General features: G+C 34.8%; 3 protein-coding genes across 8 annotated transcripts; 1 reads left to right on the plus strand and 2 right to left on the minus strand.

The window, feature by feature from the left end:
• Positions 1-701: 701 nt before the first annotated feature.
• LOC103828621 (uncharacterized acetyltransferase At3g50280) lies at positions 702-18,785 on the minus strand. 2 transcript variants are annotated; one of them, XM_033274484.1, is made up of 2 exons: positions 18,690-18,785; positions 702-2,196 (listed from the first exon to the last, which is right to left on the minus strand). In XM_033274484.1, the coding sequence occupies exons 1-2, from the start codon at positions 18,754-18,756 to the stop codon at positions 965-967; spliced, it is 1,299 nt and encodes a 432-aa protein (XP_033130375.1). In that variant the 5' UTR covers positions 18,757-18,785; the 3' UTR covers positions 702-964. The 2 variants fall into 2 exon arrangements, with proteins under 2 accessions (XP_033130375.1, XP_009102495.1); XM_009104247.3 differs by lacking the exon at positions 18,690-18,785 and having other exon boundaries at positions 702-4,018.
• Positions 4,131-11,713, plus strand: LOC108869103 (F-box protein At3g28330-like). Of its 5 annotated transcripts, none has more exons than XM_033274489.1 (3): positions 4,131-7,211; positions 7,290-7,323; positions 7,414-11,713. In XM_033274489.1, the coding sequence occupies exon 3, from the start codon at positions 8,523-8,525 to the stop codon at positions 9,801-9,803; it is 1,281 nt and encodes a 426-aa protein (XP_033130380.1). In that variant the 5' UTR covers positions 4,131-7,211; positions 7,290-7,323; positions 7,414-8,522; the 3' UTR covers positions 9,804-11,713. The 5 variants fall into 5 exon arrangements, with proteins under 5 accessions (XP_033130380.1, XP_033130382.1, XP_033130381.1 ...); XM_033274491.1 differs by having other exon boundaries at positions 4,131-7,207; XM_033274490.1 differs by having other exon boundaries at positions 4,131-7,207; positions 7,290-11,713.
• Positions 14,334-15,426, minus strand: LOC117126612 (vacuolar protein sorting-associated protein 32 homolog 1). The gene is made up of 4 exons (XM_033275096.1): positions 15,409-15,426; positions 15,129-15,251; positions 14,952-15,043; positions 14,334-14,879 (listed from the first exon to the last, which is right to left on the minus strand). Exons 1-4 carry the CDS (start codon positions 15,424-15,426, stop codon positions 14,690-14,692), a joined length of 423 nt encoding a protein of 140 aa, XP_033130987.1. The 3' UTR covers positions 14,334-14,689.
• Positions 18,786-19,806: the final 1,021 nt, after the last annotated feature.

Here is a 19,806-nt window from a genome sequence, read left to right on the forward strand (position 1 = left end):
CCTTTCGGCGATATGGTTACCTTGCACCGTGTTGCACTTGAGCTTAATTACATGGACTCATTATGAATATCCAATATGGTGGGTGTAGTAAACTGCAAAGCGAGATAATACTGATGGATGATGAGGATGATGAGATGCTAGATAATATTGGTGGATTCGTTATGCCTTTTTTGTATATGGAATGCAATTTATCTTTTTAAGGTCATGAAGCAGTATCATTAATTCATTATGCTACAAAAGTAGTATGATGTAGAAACTATATATACTCTCGTTAATGTACTTAGTAAAATGATTGGTAGAACAAATTCATATATAAAATTATCATAAAATTAATATATGATATATAATATATTTATTTTTATTTATATATATATATATATTAAAATAATGATTTATAGTTAATCATATAAATTATATTATATTTTAAATGTGAATATTTTGTAAGTTAAAAATATTTTAGTTGTAATTTTAAGCAAGTATTTTTTGGATATAACATAATTTGGTATTATTAAATAGAATAAATTAATTATATAAATATTTTTTAAAATTTTATATGTTTTTAATGCAAATGCTCTACCAAAATATTTATATAAAAATACTGAACAAAAAGTACTCAGAGAGCATTAGCATTTTGTAAATGTTTTTACAATATCTTTTGATTGAATAATAAAGAGCATAATATTTTTTAAAATATTTTGCCAATCAAACCATAAATTTAATAGTTTTATTTTATAAATTTCATTAAAATAAAGGAATGAACAAGAAACACATAAAGAATATTATTAGTAAACGATATAATTATAAGGAATGAAGAAAATTTACTATTCACATTCACTCTTTTGATCTCCATCTAAAGCATATACGTCTTCGCCGTTCACACCGAATTATTTTACCATCGTTACTTGCCATTTCCTAGACACCGAATTACAAGCACCTAAGCTTTATTTCTCAAATCAAATTAGAATCAAGTAATGGTCACATTCTCTAAAAATTCAACATCAGCCAATAACTTCAGAAGCAAATGAGAACATAAGGTCGCATGAACATCAATACTTCCTTCTTCAACCCCCTGAAAAAGCACAAGCTTGCCTCTCATACTATTTCCGGGTCCAGCTCTAGCTGCAATCGGCTTACCCCAACCGAAATCGTTTCCATACACATCAAACCAAGGAGAGCTCGACATAACCACAGAATCAAAAACCTTTGGATTCCCACAACCTTTTTCTAGTATCTTTACGTCTCTGACACAATTCTTTGCAAAAGTTTTGAACTTTTCATCCGTTTGCGAGCGCACCATTTTATTTATTTGCGAAGCAGCCCAGCCCATCTGATTATCCAGCAGTTCCCCAACCGTGACCGTAGCTACCCCCAGGAGGATCAAGTTTCCGAAACACTCTTTCTCAAGCGGAGGGTTTAGTCTCTGCCTCATATCAACGGTTAATTTGCAATGCGTTTCTTCTTCTCCGCTCATACCACTGTGTCTGATTATGGACCTCCATAAATGTGCAGAAAGCGCTTGTAAGGACGATATAATCAGGTCGCTGGAGCCAGCTTCGTTGTTGGCTTTGGCTTTGAGATTTGAAAGATTCCTTTTTGTGAAGTGAAACACTCTTTCATTCGAAGTGGGACGCAAAGAAGTTTCTTGTCTTGGAGAAGGGACCACCGTCTCTGAAGCTGGAACACATATCGGGAAACTGATCCCGTCAAGGAACCATCCTCTGAGTTTAAGAGGGTTGTGGTTCTTCAGATTGTCGGAATCATCAGAGCATATCTTGGACCAAGTATTAAAGAAACTCCAAATGGAAGCTCCATCAGCTACCATGTGATTATAACCGAAACTGATGAAAACACCATCTTTTATCTCGGTGACTTGCAGCGCAAGCAAGGGCTCCGTGAGGCCGTTGATGCTTTTAACGTCGACTGATGGGAAGAAATGACTCATGAAATCTGGAACAGAGCCATCAGGCTGAAGAATGTCACTCACCGACAATGATTTGGATTCGGCATGGATGAACTTAGCACCAGATGAGCCGCGCTCGTCACAGTCGATGTAAAACAACATAGTGTTGTCTTCAAGATTCTCCTCTTTGACAAGACGACCGGAGAAGGGGAAGTAGATGTCTAAAGCAGTTGAAAGAGATGTCTTTAACCGAGAGATGAGATGGGTTTCCGGGTCGGGTTTGTGAAAGAGAAGACCTCTTTGAGGATAATCAACGTAAAGAAGCTTGAGATCAAATGGAGTGAGATGGATCTTTGTTCGACTAGATTGGTTTAGGTTTTGGGGTCGAACAATGCTTGAAGAAATTACAGTCACATCTGCCATTTCTACAATTAATGCTTGAACAATTATTTGAATCAGAATACGATCAGAATCTGATAACTTACAACATATATGAACCACAAATAATGTGGCAAAGAATACTAATCAACTCCAAGTCTTATCTTCTTTTTGCAATATAAAATTTTAAATATTTTTATTCTGCACAATGACGATGATAACCACTAATAAATCTCAAAATATTATCAATATATATATTATACCACCAATTAGGGTGAGTTTTTCTTTTCTTTTTCTGTTTGCGCACGTGCTTATTACATTACAATAATATACGAGATGAAAATCCGGACGCATGCGCGGAGTGAGTTTTTATAATAATGTTTGTTTATTAAATGGTTTTAACATTTTGCGACACTACAATATTTATCGATTATAAACGACGAATACAAATATTGATCTCTTAAATATATCATCGTTGTTGAAGAGTTAACGTATTAATTCTCATTATTATTTTAAGACTTCATATGCACAAAAGAAAATTAAGTTTTGCGGCTGACACAAATCACCAAAACCAAATAGGCAACATCGATCGTATAATGACGAAAGTGGATTAGGTTTTCTTCTCTCGATTTGTTTACTATTGACTCTCCATAAGTGATTTCGTTTTCTACCTTTATAAAATTATGCTTTCGTTCTCGTCTTTTTTTCATTGATATGAGTTAAGTTTGTTTTTTAACTTCTTCTATGAATTCAGTTAATTAGAGAAGTGTTCAATTTAAAAAAAATGGACATCTGTAAAAATTAGTTTCACTCTAGATACATATTTAAGAATCAAAATTTTAAAAATAAAATCACCTGGAAACTATATTAACAAGTTAGTGTTCAAATCTAATATATGAAGTTGTTATGGAATATAAGTGCAGACTCAAAATATAAATGTCTGTCTAGTATATATTCACCAGCTCGGTCTAAAAATCATCTAATTCTAGAACAACAAAACAAATTACTTATTTCACCAGTTCATGTAATATCTGAATCCGAACGGGTAATATCCGAACCCGAATGGATATCCGAAGATAACCAAACATAAGTATATTTAACTCTATATTTCTAGCCTACTTCTCTTATTTTATTCAAAATATTTATATTAATGATGCTTATTGCTCAAAATTAGATAATATACATATAATTATGGACAAAATCATTTGCAACTCAGTTAAAATACATATCAAGCTCTTGTTTCTTGCATTAACAAAAGTTGCATCTAAAATTTCAAAACAACAACTAAATTAGTGTCTTTCTATTTTTAAATTTAATTTTATCTCCAAACATACTAATAGTTTAATCTTTAAAAAATTAGAAAGCTAGTTAAGTTAAAAAAAATTTTAAATACAAAAAACTTAAACAATGAATAATTTATTTATTTTTTTCAAAATTTAAATATCTGAACCCGAACATAAAATACCTGAACCTGACTCGAAGTGTAGAAATACCCTAACGGATTCTATACCTTTATATTGAAATACACGATACAAACCCGAACATGTATCCGAACGCCCACCCTTACGATATATGATCATTTGTATCTTGCTTGAACAAAAAAAAGTTAGACTATTGATCACAAAATTTTCAATGTGGGACTTTTGCCATTTATACTAATTTATAGTCATTTTTAAAAACTAAAAATATAACGTATAAGAAAAAAATCTAATTTTTTTTATTATATCCTTAATGTGATTGTTTAATTTCTTTTGAATAGTATATAATTTTTTTTTTAAAAAAGAGAGAGGTTATAAAAATTGTTATCAAATATGTATTATTCATAATCATTAATTGTCATATATATGTTAACAATATTAGGTAATTTCGTAACTTTTATTTAATGAAAGAAAAAATATTTTTTTGTACACTACTAATTAATTTGATAGTTAGTTTAATAAAAAACATAAGTATGGACCAACTTATTTTTCTAACAATTCTAAGAATCATTCTCGTAATGACACGTGAATACGAAAATATATTTTAATGCTCCAGAATTAATATACAGGGTATTTACATAAACGTCAATTATTGAATAACACACCATCGCATAAACAAACTTTAAAAGTAGCCCCACTAGTTTACATTAAATTGCTGACGAACAAAATAAGTTAACAAGTTGCTTACCCATTCAATTATTGAAGGATATGAACTAAATAATATTATTTAACTAGAGGGGTGTCCGCGCGAAATTATTTTATTGTTCTTAAATATGAATTTATGATGATGTAATTATGTGGTCAGTTTTATTTGTGAAGAGCATTATTTGATGTTTTATTATGTTATGTAGTAGTAGATAATAAGTTAATATATTATGTGTTTGTCTTTTAATAATGTGTTGTTGTATGTATAATACTATTTGTTAGTGGTGAAGTGAGTTTCAGATGAAAAACATATTGAGTTTCAATATCTTTGTTTTTATGCATTTGTTGATTCTAAGATTAACGGCGTCAAAAGTATTTTTAATTTTTCACATTTTTGAACATTGCTCTTTTTGAATTTGTCTGAAGTGAGTTTCAGATGAAAAACATATTGAATTTCAATATCTTTGTCTTTATGCATTTGTTGATTCTAAGATTAACGGTGTCAAAATTATTTTTAATTTTTCACATTTTTGAACATTGCTCTTTTTGAATTTGTCTGAATTTCATGGATAACCAATGTTGACTGGAAAAGCCTACAACGTTGTGAGAAACAACCACACAACTGAGAATTCATAAAGTCGATTTACAACTAATTCCGTATAATCTCACCGACTAAGATGGCGAGGAAGAACGAGAGCAGGAAGTGAGTTTTTGTCCAGTGATGGTGACCGCACACTAGAAAAGTAAACGAAAAACAGAGATGGTGACGGCTCAAGGTCAAAATATATGGAGAGGGGAAAAAACATCTTAAAAGTTATAATGTTCAAAAATATGAAAAAAAATAAAATACAATTTTGACGTTGAAACCATTTATCTTAAAATTGACAAATGCCTAAATGTAAAGTTATTGAAATTCAATATGCTTTTACATTATATGTTAAATTCACTACTAACAAGTACTATACATTCAACAACACATTACTGAAGAAAAAAAACACAAAATATATTAACTTATCACCAACTACTACATAACACACTAAAAACACTAAATAATGCTCTTAACAAATAAAAACAACCACAAAGTTACATTATCCAAAAGTCATACTCTTAATAACAATAAAATAAAATAATTGTGGATTATCTAATCCTTTTTGCACTAACTATTATTATATGAAGTTTGATAATAGATTTTATTGTTCACTAAAATTCAAGATGAATAAAGACATAAATAAAATAATAGAAATATATTTTAAATATTCAATTTTTTTGTCATAATTTTAAATATTCAATTTATTCACAACTAATGATAACTTATCATAAAATTTTATTATTTTATTATTTTTACTATTTTTTATTATTATTTACAAATTATATATTTATTTTATTCTAGAGTGAATTTACTCAGTAAACTTATTGACATAAAATATAAATTATAGGTATTGTGATATTGTAACCAATAATTGCTAGGTTTTGGACGAAACAAATACAAAAAACCATATTGATATATCATATTATATTATTAACCATTCATTCTTCGGTTTGCATTATATTTACATTTGACTTATTTAAAAAATAATATTATTTAAATATGATTTCAATCTAATAATATCAGCATTACAAAACGACAAATTTAGTGAATTTCTAATTGTAACATTTATTTTTTTTTTTGGTAGGATTGTAACATTTATTGATAGTGTACTATACCACCTTTAATAAAAATGGCATTAAAATGGCAAAATGACACACATAAAAATAAAATAAAAACTTTTTTCAAGAAAAATAATTATCCGCAGACACCCCCCTAGTATAGTATATAATGGGATTTCTGTTTCATGATGTGCAAGTTATAGAGTGTCATGTGTCCAACTATGATATATAATTACTGCTAAAGCATTATTCATTTTTCACTTTTCAGATGTATCATTGAATTCAGAAAAGGATAGCCATAGGCCTTTCCGGGATCCTTGCTACCTTAGTAAACAAAATTGATCAATATTCAGAATTGTCACTGTATGAGAAACTCGGGAACACACCCATAGCGGAAGGAATCTCTGGTAAAGCCCACGTTTGGACTGTTAATGGACACTCAAACAAAATTTGGTTTTATGTTTTCTCTGTTGCTCATATACTAGAAGCCGCACCCGAACCCGACCCGAAAAACCTGAACCAAAACCCGAACCGAAATATCTATTAATCATTTATTCTATTAAAAACAGTTAAGTTAAAGGGATATTTTTAAATACAAAAACTTGAGCAATGAAGAATTTGATTTGTTTTTCTTTTTAAAATCTAAATATCCGAATCCGGTCCGAAATAACCAAACCCTAACTAAAAGTACCTGAACCCAATCTGAAGTATAGAAATATCCGAACGAATTTTATACATCTATACTAAAATATTCGAAAATCCGAAATACCCGATCCAAACCTGAATGAGTACCCGAACGCCCACCCCTACTCAGATCTCTCCTTTCTCTCAAAATTGCATTTTCATGTAATTTGGATTCATCTAATGTGCTTTTGGTTTACGATATTTTCAGCTGTGAATCGCCGTCTTCCTCACATTGCCTGCTCCCTAGGAACTGATCAGGAAGATGACCTTTCTTCAGGTGAATGCTTCTTCAGGAGATGAGACTCTCTACATCGTAGTATGAACTGTGATCTTAATTGTGATGATAATGTTTTATGTGTGGTATGTTAGTACAGAGAAGGAGAGCAGAGATCTTCTACCACACAAGGGTGAAGATGAAGTCCTGAGAGATAAAGAAGAGACAAACAAAACTTTCTTCACGACTGTTGCCTTGTGTGTTAGTATCTTCTTGCATCTGAGCTAATAATATGTTTTTGCTCTGTAAACAAAACTTAATGTTGTATTCTATCTCCCAATAGATAAGCACTGCCGTGGTGAGCTATTTACTGTGAGGTCAAAAAGACTCTGATTAGTTACTTCATATTAGATGTCCTGTGTTACTTGATCTTATGTTTAGGCATGACTCTCTGTTTCCTTTTGCAGAGACATGAGAGTTTTGATTCCTAAACAAAATGCGACAGGGAAACTATTGGAGACTAACACAAGCCATTAACTAAACGAAGTAATGTTTCCCTTTAGACACGAATTCATACAAGAAGAAGAACAAGCAGAGGCCACACAAGAGACAACGCTGCGGGAATTGAAGATGGTTTTCATCATCAGAATAACCAACACCGTCAGTTTGAGATGGCAGTGGAAGAAGAGAAATGCGGTGGTAATCAACACCGTCAGCTTGAGGCTGGAGATATATGTTCTGGTGTCACCAACTTAGTTCTTTTTACTTGTTTCCTGTTTGTAAAGAATAAACTTGTTTGTTTTGTTTGATTGGAACATATCACAAACTACTTTGATCTGTTATGTTTTGAATGAAAAGGTTTATGTCAAGGCGAAAGAACTTATTATGTCACGGACTTGATGATGCTTTGTGTCTATATAAAGTTTGTAAACACCAAAGTTTTATTCACAACACCATTCACTCTTCTTCTTTCTTTTTATGAAAATCTAAAAACACTTTGATCAAACACCATATATGGTTTCTTCTTCTGAAAACACTTAAGAGGAATCAATTAATGATACATTTGATCAATATTTTGATCAACACTTTGATCAAACCTTTGAGAATTTTACCATTCATTATGGTGATCAAGAAGAAGAAAGAAAAAAAATTTAAAAAAACGAGCTTATATCGAAAGAAATCGTGTAGAAGACCATGTACGTTTATGAAATAATTATTGTTAATATGTTTTATTTAATAAATAATTTTTATCTTTAAAACAATGTTTAATATTTTTTTCTAAGAAATCTTAATTAAGAAATTTTATTTTTCAAATTATTATCGTTTATTTTACTAATCTTTGTTTATATTTTATTTTAAAATCTATGTTTAAAATGTTATTTTAATAATGTTTTAATAAGAAAAATAAAAAAATAATAAGTTTAATATTTAAGTTTAAATTTTTTGTTAAAAACTCTTAATTAAGAGACTTGCATTGGAATACCTAAATTTTCGGGTTTTTTAATTCACTTTTGCATTAAAAGTATTAAAAAAAAAAGACTCATTTAGGGTATGTGGGATAATGATGCTCTAATTGATGGATATAAGGGCAAACCACCCATGTCCGAGAAAAATAAGTAAAACCCTAATCCCATTGAAACAGAGAAAGAGGAGAATGGTTTTCTTGCCAGATGATCTCTGTGCAACAATATTATCAAGACTACCGATAAAAGTCTTCACAAGTTTTAAACTGGTTTGCAAGCAATGGAACTCAGTGGTTGAGTCTCCGATTTTCCGCGATCTTTTCATGTCTCAACACCAGAACACTCAATCTTCTTCATGGTCGCTCATTAAAGGTGCATCTAATAGGACAGAGTTCTTGGCTCACTACAGATGCAAAACTTGGGGACTTGAACGGTCTCTAGAGTCTTACATCTCCTCTTTCATTAGCCACAAGTTCGAGAACCAGAGAGGAAAGTACCGACGAGGCAGCGTCGTGGCTTACAGCGATGCAGGGTTTGTTTTGATCGACGTATCGTCTTACAGATATTCTGGGTCGACTTTCGAGAAACGATCCTTGTGCGTGGCTAATCCAGTTTCACAGGAATGCATTGAAATCGATGTTCCTAAAGCGTTTGAAAATAGTGGAATTTTCTGGCCTTTTGGAATCGCCACGCGAACTGATAACGGCGTCGTTATAAGTTATAAAATTGTTGCATATTCATCTAAGAGCGATGTTGGGTACTTAGTATATTCATCTGAGACAGGTTTGTGGAGTTCTCTCCCTTATAATTTTGAGAGCTGTGAGTGTAACTATACAATTAGCTTGAACGGGAATCTTCACTGGCTATCCCACAGTAATGATGAACTTGTATCCATGGATTTCAACGCCACTACATTGGAATCTGGTCCGTTCCGTTACACGGCTTTCCCTGATTTAGAAAAACGTGTCAAATTCAAAAGAGCTTGCACAACTTATCAAGGAAGTCTCATGTATATGAACATAGTCTCCCAAGACAATGATGATGGAAGTGTAGACCATAAGTTATGTGTATGGCGGCTAGAGAGCTGGGAGTGGCAACTAATATCTGAAATCTCTACGGATTTGACTGAGACCTACTTCGATTATTTTCCGTTGAGAGTTGACTCTCTTGATGCTACAACAGCCTACTTTCTTAGCCAGAAGCACCAACGTCTTATAGCTTTTAACTTACGCAATGGTGCGTGTTTGCTCCGTGCGTGTTTGCTCCACAGCGGTGGGCCCATTCTGAGATTTCTTCACCACCCGAATGGATCTTATTTTTACTCATTCGTTCTCCCACAATGGCTGTATCGGTTACCCAGGCAGCACGGTGAGAAGAGTGTAGACATTATTTAAGAGCCTGAATAATTGTTTCCTAAGGTTTTTTTTAATTATTATTACTGTTAGTTCTTTATATCAGAAGTTGTAAGATGGTGCTTTTTTTAGTGTTTGGTTTGAATGCATAAATATTGGAAGAAAATGGGTGGAGCATATATATATTGTAAGTCTGATTTCTTGATTCGTGGAAGATAAAACATATGAACCTTACACTTTTATCCTTAGTTCGTATAAAGATAACAAAATATAATTGAGACAGAGCACATGCAAGGTAAGATCAAAGTTGGCTTGCAGACGAGTGGAGGGAGCTATACAAAGATTTTTAGGAAAAACAAAAAAAAAACAGACCAAGTAAACATCTATTAGTCAACAAAGCATTTTCATTCCACTTCGCTCAACTCATTAATCCAAATTTTCAATTCCAACAATTCACCTTGCAATAAACTGCTAGGGATCAACATGACGTTCCCTTTTGGGATTTGATAGCTCATATGAAGAATCCTTTTCACCTGTGGTGATTTGTAAATCACTTGAATAGTTCTGCATCTTGCTTCTGTCATGCAGTTGAAAATTAAGTAAATCGATGTCAAGAACTGATAGGATGACGTGGAAGGACTAGAGCTAAGGGAAGACTCTAGATGGGCGAGAGGTTTTGCCGTTAGATCTCTGAAACAGGAAGAAGACGGGAGTATGTATAAAAGGGGAGCCTGAGAGATGTTTAGGATCATGCTTGAAGTTGTAATTGGTTAGACGTATGAGTCTAGACCCTATCGATATGAGATCGGTGATTCAAGATGTGCTTGCTATGAGAGTGTAGATTGAGTCAAGCCTCACCTCTCTGGTGTACAGTGCTTCTCACTATCACTGGGAAAAAACTCATCTATGTGCTATTGTTTTTCCTCACATTCTTTTTCTGTAAGATTATATGGTATCTGTTATAGATCATACATATTAGTTCCATGTTGTGCATCTGTTTTTTACGGGGTTGTATGTTATTTCGGTGAATATTGGTCTTCTTTTTCCCTAGGTTTTTGGTTAAAGTTAGAAACTATATCTCGTTGAGTTGGGTTAGAGTTTAGTTGTCATTGATGTCGTTTTCTTCGTCGCTGGTTTGCGGTCAATAGTCTCTGCTTGTCTTGGTTTTCAAGATCTCGTTTTTGGTGATTTGACTTCTATGCTTTTTTTCATAGCGTTCGAGGATGGCTCAACGGTTTGGTTTGTTGATTTCATTTTGTCTCTTTTTATCTCTTTGTTCTCTCATCTCGTTGCACCTTTCATCGCTGATCACGTCTCTTGTGGCTCTCCCTTTCCCCATATTTGCTACTCCAGGTTTAGATAGTGTTTTTCTTTATGTATGCTTTGTGCGCTTGGAAGGTTGTTTATGGTCTCAAGCTTAAGCTTTGGTTTCTCGGGGGTTGGTTTTCATTCTCCCCCACTCAGGTTGTATATCTTCTTCTCATGCATCCCTGTGTGTGCAGAATTAGTCTTTAGGAGCTTTGGTTTCTTCTATTCAGAGTTTTGTGGTTCTTCGCTGGCATGAGCACCTTGTATGTGCTTGTTTAGTTTGTTAGATGTTTTTTTATCTCTTAGCTGGTGGTTGTGCTTTTGGTGCTTTAGACATGTATCTTTTTGTTTCGTGGTGACTTTGTTCTTCCGATGATTATTTTATCTTTTTATTTGTTTTCTCACGTCTGCTTGTTCTAGCCAAGACATTCTATGGTAAGATGAGATAGATTAGTCTTTTTTGTTGATCTTTTTTCAGCTCCAAACCTTTATTGAGTTAGTATTACTATGTTATTTTGTTTTTTTCTCTCTCGTTGTGGAAGTTTTATGTTTAGATTACATATTGCAGTCTAATTTTTTCTTATTAGTTTGGTCATTTTATATTTTTAATAGTTAAATAAATATATAATTTGTAAATTAAATAATAAAAAATGGTAAAAAAGCACAAAAAATATTTATGTTATTTTTAGTTGTGAATAAATTAAATATGTAAATATATTTCTATTATTTTATTTATTTCTTTATTCATCTTGAATTTTAGTGAACAATAAAATAGATTATCAAACTTCATACGATAATAGTTAGTGCAGAAATGATTAGATAGTTCACGATTAGAAAGTAATTGACCAAATTGAAATAATCTAAAAGAAGAAGGATCTAAAATAAAAAAAAAATACATGGATGACACAAAAGCCTCGTGCCACTTGTCAAAAGAAGGGAAAAAACCAATTATATATAGATGAATTATTCTTGGGTTCACCCCCAAAGGTGAACCTCTAGGTTCACCAACCAATAGGATTTTGTTATTTCATATTCGATATCTTTTAAAAAAAAAGAAACAAAATATAGTCTTTTTTTTACAAAAGAAACAAAATATTTTCAAGTTATATTCTTTTTTAAAATAAAAAGGTAATAAATAAATAAAAAATAATAGTAATTATAAAAAAAAAGATTTTTTTTAAAAAAGATATTTTAACGTCGTCGGCAAAAAACTAAACCTTAAACCCTAAATCCTAAACCCTAAACTCTAAATCCTAAACCCTTGGATAAACCCTAAACCCTTGGGTAAACTCTAAAATTTTGGATAAATCCTAAACTCTAAATCAAAAACACTAAACACTAAAACACTAAACACTAAATCCTAAACCCTAAACTCTTGAGTGTTTTAGTGTTTAGTGTTTTTGATTTAGATTTTAAGATTTATCCAAGGGTTTAAGATTTAGTATTTAGTGTTTTGCTGACGATGTTAAAAATATATTTTTATAACTACTATTATTTTTTATTAATTATTTTTTAATTTTTTATTTTAAAAACATAATATAATTTGACAATATTTTGTTTCATTTTTTAAAAGATATCAAATATGAAATAATACAATCATACTGGTTGGTAAACCTACGGGGTGAACCCAAGAATAATAATCATATCATCTCTTATGCTTTGTATGTTAATTTCAAACTCTATGGGTGTAATTACAATCTTGATCAGATCATAGATCTTAACTGGAATAAGTTGGAGTATTTGCCATTGGACTGAACATTATAAAAGGAAAGAGAATATAAATAAAGAAAGTTGTAATAAGATCATCTCTTGTGCTTTGTATGTTAATTTCAAACTCTATGGGTATAATTGCAATCTTGATCAGATCATCTCTTGTGCTTTGTATGTTAATTTCAAACTCTATGGGTATAATTACCTATCATCATGAGATTGTAATCGGCATCTTAACTTGCAAAGTGTTCCTTATTGAATCGGAATACTATTCGTTTTATAGATTACATAAATGCAGTGATCGTAGAACGAACACAAGACCGTCAAATTTCAAATGAAATTTATTTTGGGAGAATACGTTTTTGGCAAACTATTTCGATGTAGTTGGAGGGTTGGAATTACTTGTTCAGTTATATGTCAAACCAGCTCATGATAATTCATGGATTCTATTTCTTCGAAATTAATATCCGGATTTCAAACTTGAGAATAAGCTTGAGTTTAAAAGGGAGAAGTTCTTATAAGTATCAATGTTTGTATTACCGCTGAAGGCTGAAAATTCAAATAAAAAACGAGGACGTACGTAACAGACGATTGGTGGATTGGAATTCAAGTAAAGGAAGTGATGTGGCATAACTCGTGGTTATTCGTGGGCAAGAAGAAAGTCAAGTCAAGTCAAGTCTTACACCAAAAAAAAAAAAAAAAAAAAGAAGAAAGTCAAGTGAAAACTTGAAGTGAGCTGGGGCCTTTGTCGTTGGATTAAAGAACATATAAGAAAAGGAATAAAAATAAAAAGTTGCTCTCCCTCCCTCCTTGTCTTCCGCTGCGTTGCGGATGTCTCATGAGTCCTGACTCTAGCGGAGTCTTAGAGCATGCGCAGCGGCGAACCGCTCATTGGGGTTCAAGAAATTAATTTTTTATTATTATTATTTTTTTTCGTTTGATTTAAAAAAAATTAAATAAAGTGACTAATAGCGGGCCGCCACGTGGCGTGGACCCGCAGAACAGTTACAATCCGGGTTCACTCGGGAGAGGCAGAACGAGACAAAATCTTCATTTATGCTTATTTTAATATATTTTTTTGTAAAACGTGCGATCCCCTCTCTTTGAACTCCTGATGCACATGTTTTTACCCTTTTTTTTTTATGAACAAAACTTAGGTTCACCTCTATGGTGAATCTTCTAAATTCACCTCACTATTGATTACCAATCAAATTGCCATGTAGGATTAGTCAAAAAAGGTATTAAAAGACTTTTTCTTGGAACCAACCAATAGAAAATTGTCATTTTAGATTTAGTATCTTTTAATTAAGAAAACAAAATAACTTGCTTAATTATATTATGCTTTTAAAATAAAAAATAAGAGATTAAATAAATAAAAATAACAATAGTTCTAAAAAAAAATTATTTTAAAAAAATTTAGAGTTTAGTACTGTTTAAGATTTATAATTTAGAATTTATTCAAATGTTTATTGTTTTTCCAAGGGTTTAGGGTTTGCCTAAGGGTTTAGGGTTTACCCAAGGGTTTAGGGTTTACCCAAGGGTTTAGGGTTTTCCCAAGGGTTTAGGGTTTAGGATTAGAGTTTAGGGTTTAGTGTTTTGTTGACAACATGTTTAGTGTTTTTCCAAAGGTTTAGGATTTACCCAAGGGTTTAGGGTTTAGGATTTGAGTTTAGGGTTTAGTATTAGAGTTTAGGGTTTAGTGTTTTGTTGACAACATTTTTTTTTTGAATTCGTTTTTATATATTATTTTTATTTATTTTTAAATTTTATTTTGAAAGATAATATAATTTGCCAAGTTATTTGGTTTCTTTAATTAAAAGATAATAGATCTAAAATGACAATTTTCTATTGGTTGGTGAACCCAATAATAACTCGCATTAAAACTAAAGAAAGAAAAAAGGAAAATAGCTTTAAAGAAAAAGGAAGACGTCGTCGTCGTCATCAAAACATCTCGTCTCCTGCTGCTTCTTCAAATTCAGAGGCTTCTTCACAATCCCTAAAAAAACACAGATTGTAGTTTTCAATGCGTCCTGGATCTGTTTCATGTTATCGGTTTGCTCATTGATCTCATCCATCGTCTTGTCAACATCGTCAATGTTTCTGCCAAAACACACTTAGTCTGCTGCTTAAATAAATAAAAATAGGGGTTAGTTATATATATAAAACACGTACGTAGCTTTCTGCATAGCTTTCATAGTAGCAGCACCAGTCCTCAAAGCATCTACAGTCTCTATTGTTGCTTTGGCACCTTCCAACATAATCATCTGTAGTTTACAACAAGAGATATAAAGTCATCGCTTAAACTAGTAAGCAAACTTTCATCAAAAGTTAAAAAAAGAAAAAGGTTACTTGATCATGGATACAGAGCTGGAAGTTGCCAAGCTGTTCAACTTGTTGCTCATATAATCTCTTCCTTTTCAAACATTGTATAGCCGCTGCACAATGACAAGATGTTAAGTTCTCTTGAATCTTCTACTAAACAACAGAGAATATGATAGAGTTTAGTAGATCGAAAGACTGAGAGATTGTAAAAGAAGTACTCGTTTATAGAAAATAGAAATAGCTTTGCAAGTTCAGATTCAGATCATCATCTCATGTCGATAATGATCTTCATCTACGATCTCATAACGATCGCCTCTAGACTCATATCGTCTACAAAGAACATACAAAGCATAAAGAAACTACAACGACTCTATTCCTTTATTAATACTCCATCTCGAGCTGAGAGGCTCTAACCGCTAACCCTCCACTTCCTTCAGAGACTTCTCCTTACTTGCCAGATCACCCATTTCCTCCAATAAGAATGCATCACTCGGATCGCTGACGTCATCCAACTCCTTATTCATAACCTTCCTTTCCCGCCTCACATAAGAACGTTGGTACTTATCAATACTCCTCCCTTTGAAACCAAGCTTGTCCTCAAGCTTGAAAGCTGGAAAATCCTTGACAAACGATCGAAACGAAACCCATGAATTCTCATGAGATGGCTTCCCCACCCAGCGAACCAGCAACTCCAAATAACCTTCATGATCATAACGCTTAGCCAAGACTTCCAATGGTTCTGGAACAGCTTCTACCTCATCAATACAATTCTCTGGTAAAGGGTGAACGACACGATCCACTCCTAACGCCGCTTTCAACTGAGAACAATGGAAAACGGGATGTATACGAGAAACTGGGGGTAAATCCAACTTGTATGCTGCCTTCCCAACACGAGCGATCACACGGTAAGGACCGAAGTATTTAGCAGCCAACTTTTGACACACCCGATGAGAAACAGAATGCTGCCTATACGGCCTGAGCTTCAAATACACCAGCGTCCCTACATCAAATGAAACATCCCTTCTATGCTTATCAGCCGTCTTCTTCATCAAATCCTGAGCGCGCACCAAATTCTGTTTGATGAGAGCCAACACTCTGTCACGTTCACGCAAAGACGTTTCCAGATCAAAGTTACTCGTAGACCCCTCCTCAAACCTGACCACTACCGGAGGTTCCCGACCATAAACCACTTGAAACGGTGTAGTCTTTAACGAAGTATGATAGGACGTGTTGTACCAGAACTCCGCCCAAGGAAGGAACTTACGCCACGTACGAGGATGAGCAGATGCGAAGCAGCGCAGATAAGTTTCAAGACAACGGTTCAACACTTCAGACTGACCATCAGTTTGAGGATGGAAAGCCGTGCTGTACTTGAGCTGCGTGCCTGCCAAACGGAAAGCCTCCTTCCAGAACGAACTCAAGAAAATGCGGTCCCTGTCCGACACAATGCTACTAGGAAACCCGTGCAGTCGAACAATACCCTCCACAAAGCAGTTTGCTACTTCCACCGTAGTGAAAGGATGACGAAGACTAAGGAAATGAGCATATTTGCTCAGTCTATCAATCACCACCAACACCACATTCACCCCTTGAGAAGTAGGCAAGCCCTCGATAAAGTCCATTGCAATCTCATCCCACACACGCACTGGTAAGGGAAGAGGTTGAAGAAGACCCGCAGGAGACAGTGTTGATGACTTATGTGTCTGACAAACAACACACTCTTGCACATACCTCTGCACCGCCCGTGTTATGCCCTCCCAATAGAATGAACGTTGCACCCGTTTAAGGGTCTTCAGAACACCAGAATGACCACCCCCCAAACTATCATGCGCCTCATGTAATAGTAACGGAATGAAAGTCGATGTCTTAGGTATCATCAGCCTCCTCTTGTACCACAGGCGACCCTCAATCACTTGATAGTTATTGTTGAGCAAAGAACGATCCAAGACCCTTTTGATCATACTCTGTAACTCCGGATCAGTGTCAATTTCCTTATACAAATCCTGGAGCTGTAAAGCTGTAGGAGCCGTCAAAGAGAGCAACAAGGTACTCGCAGAAACATCCAAGCAACACATGCTCCGAGAAAGTCCATCCGCAGCCTTATTCTCACACCCCGGTTTGTAAAATATCTCAAAGTCAAAACCCAACAAATGAATCAACCACCTTTGATACTCCATATTAACCTCCTTTTGTTCCAACAAGAATTTTAAACTACGCTGATCCGTATGCACCTCAAACTTCCTTCCAACCAAATAATGTCTCCACTTCTTGACTGCCAACACCACAGCCATTAATTCCCTCTCATATGCAGGTTTTAACTGTTCTCGATCAGTAAGAGCATAACTAAAGAATGCAATTGGTTTCTTCTCCTGCATCAGAACAGCACCCAAACCCACGCCGGAAGCATCTGTTTCCACAATAAACTTCTTCGAAAAATCAGGTAAAGCCAATACTGGAGCAGTGCACATAGCCTTTTTTAGTTCCTCAAAAGCTAACTGAGCAGCAGAAGTCCATAAGAAATGTTCTTTCTTCAGCAAGGTCGTAAGTGACTTAGCAATTATTCCATAATGCCAGACGAAACGCCTGTAATAACCAGTTAAACCTAAGAACCCCCGCAGCTGCTTAACATTCTTAGGAGTAGGCCACTGACGCATAGCTACCGTCTTCGCACTATCAGTTGAGACGCCATCTTTAGAAATTATATGCCCCAAATACTCTACCTGAGTCATTCCCATTACGCATTTCTTCTTGTTTGCATATAACTGATTCTCCTGAAACACCTTCAAAACGGCCTGAAGATGCTGCACATGTAATTCTACCGACTTGCTGTACACAAGCACATCATCAAAGAACACTAACACGAAGTCCCGTAAGAATGGCTTGAAAATCTTATTCATCAATGCCTGAAACGTCGCTGGAGCATTAGTGAGGCCAAAAGGCATCACTAGAAACTCGTAATGACCTTCAACTGTCCTGAACGCTGTCTTGGGAATATCCTCCTCGACCATACGAATTTGGTGGTAACCAGAACGAAGATCAAGCTTAGAGAACACCACAGCACCATGCAACTCATCAAGCAATTGATCGATGACTGGAATAGGAAACTTGTCCAAGACCGTAACTCTGTTCAGGGCTCGATAATCCACACAGAACCGATGACTGTTGTCCTTCTTCTTCACAAGTAAAACCGGACTTGAAAAAGGACTAGTACTAGCACGTATCACTCCAGACTGCAACATGTCCTCCACCATTTGTTCCATAATTACCTTAGTTGCGTGTGGGTAACGATACGGTCGAACCGAGACCGTGGAAACTCCTGGAAGTAATTGTATAGAGTGCTCACTACCACGAAAAGGAGGTAACCCCTGTGGCAATGCAAACACCGACTCCCAAGCCTTTAACAGCTCCGAAATCGCTGGATCACACGTAGCTGTAGATGATGTAGCAACTGCATTAGAGAGCAGCAATTCCGGAATCTCCACTTTTGTACTCACTGCGGAATGTAAAGATTTCAAGGACAGACGAGGACCGTGCAAACTCCTATCTCCCAACAAGGTAACTCTCCCACCTTGATAAGAAAATGACAACTCCTGTTCCTTCCAATCCATCTCACATTTTCCCAAAGTCTCCAGCCATTGAACTCCCAAAATAACATCCACTGATCCCAATTCCAAAGAAATAAAGTCGGAGATGAAACACGCATTGTTAAGCTGAATAGGAACATCTCTGCACACTCCCAACCCTTTAACTATCACACCATTCCCCAAAAGCACATCTAGACCTCCTGCTTCACACAACTTCAATTGTAACTTTTGCATCACCGTTGGAGAAAGGAAATTATGCGATGCTCCACTATCCACCATGCAAATAACGTCACTCCCTGCCACACGTCCCAACAACTTCATTGTCTTAGGGGCGTCAATACCCACAAACGCAGAGAAAGATAATGTTTTCAACTCTGGGTGTAACCACTCCTCAGGTTTCTCCTCTCGCTCCTCTTCAGCATCCATGAGTTCCACTTCAAAACCATTAATGACCGTCAGCACCCGAAATTCCTTCTTTGGGCATATTGCTTCATGTGCTTTCGACCATTTATCCCCACATTTAAAACAAAGCCCCTGCCTTCTTAACGCATCCAATTCTGCATCAGAATGACGCTGTCTTGGTCGTTGAGTTGGCCTCAAAGGTGGAACATTCTCCTTCTGTGGTTTGATATCCAACATCACAGCCTTCTGATTACTATTATAGTACCCACCAGAACGAGTATTAGTATTGCCACCACTCGTTATAGGCTTCGAAGCCCCTTTGGAAGCATCACCCAAAACACGACAGAACGTGCTAGACTCCATTTTTAACACGGCTGCAATGTAGTTTGAAAGGCCCTGAGGTTCCTTCATGCGAATCACCTCCTTCATCTCCCTATTGAGACCGATATAGAAAATACGTTCCAAGTGATGATCATCCAATCCCGACACCTGAGCTGATAAATCTTTAAACTCCGATACGTACTCAGCTACAGAACCATTTTGACTGATAGAAAACAAGCGTGTGCTAGGCTCATCCTCAATAGACTCAGAGAATCGCACAAACAATCTCTGTTTGAAATCTTGCCAACTCCCAAATCCACCGCGACGCATCACCCACGCAAACCACTTCTTCAAAGCACCTCTCAAACACAGCGGAACCAGATCCAATCTCGCCTCCT

Source organism: Brassica rapa, chromosome A07 (assembly GCF_000309985.2).
Source record: "Brassica rapa cultivar Chiifu-401-42 chromosome A07, CAAS_Brap_v3.01, whole genome shotgun sequence".
In the NCBI taxonomy this organism is placed as follows: Eukaryota; Viridiplantae; Streptophyta; class Magnoliopsida; order Brassicales; family Brassicaceae; genus Brassica; species Brassica rapa.

Excerpts from the sequence above, each read along its gene's own strand:
- LOC117126612 (XM_033275096.1), bottom strand. Across the intron at positions 15,044-15,128 it reads AGCTCTGTATCCATGATCAA|ATGATTATGTTGGAAGGTGC; the intron begins GTAACCTTTTTC and ends TGTAAACTACAG. Across the intron at positions 14,880-14,951 it reads AAAGCTATGCAGAAAGCTAC|AAACATTGACGATGTTGACA; the intron begins GTACGTGTTTTA and ends GTGTTTTGGCAG.
- LOC108869103 (XM_033274489.1), top strand. The coding sequence starts at position 8,523 with ATGGATATAAGGGCAAACCACCCATGTCCGAGAAAAATAAGTAAAACC.
- LOC103828621 (XM_009104247.3), bottom strand. The coding sequence starts at position 2,323 with ATGGCAGATGTGACTGTAATTTCTTCAAGCATTGTTCGACCCCAAAAC.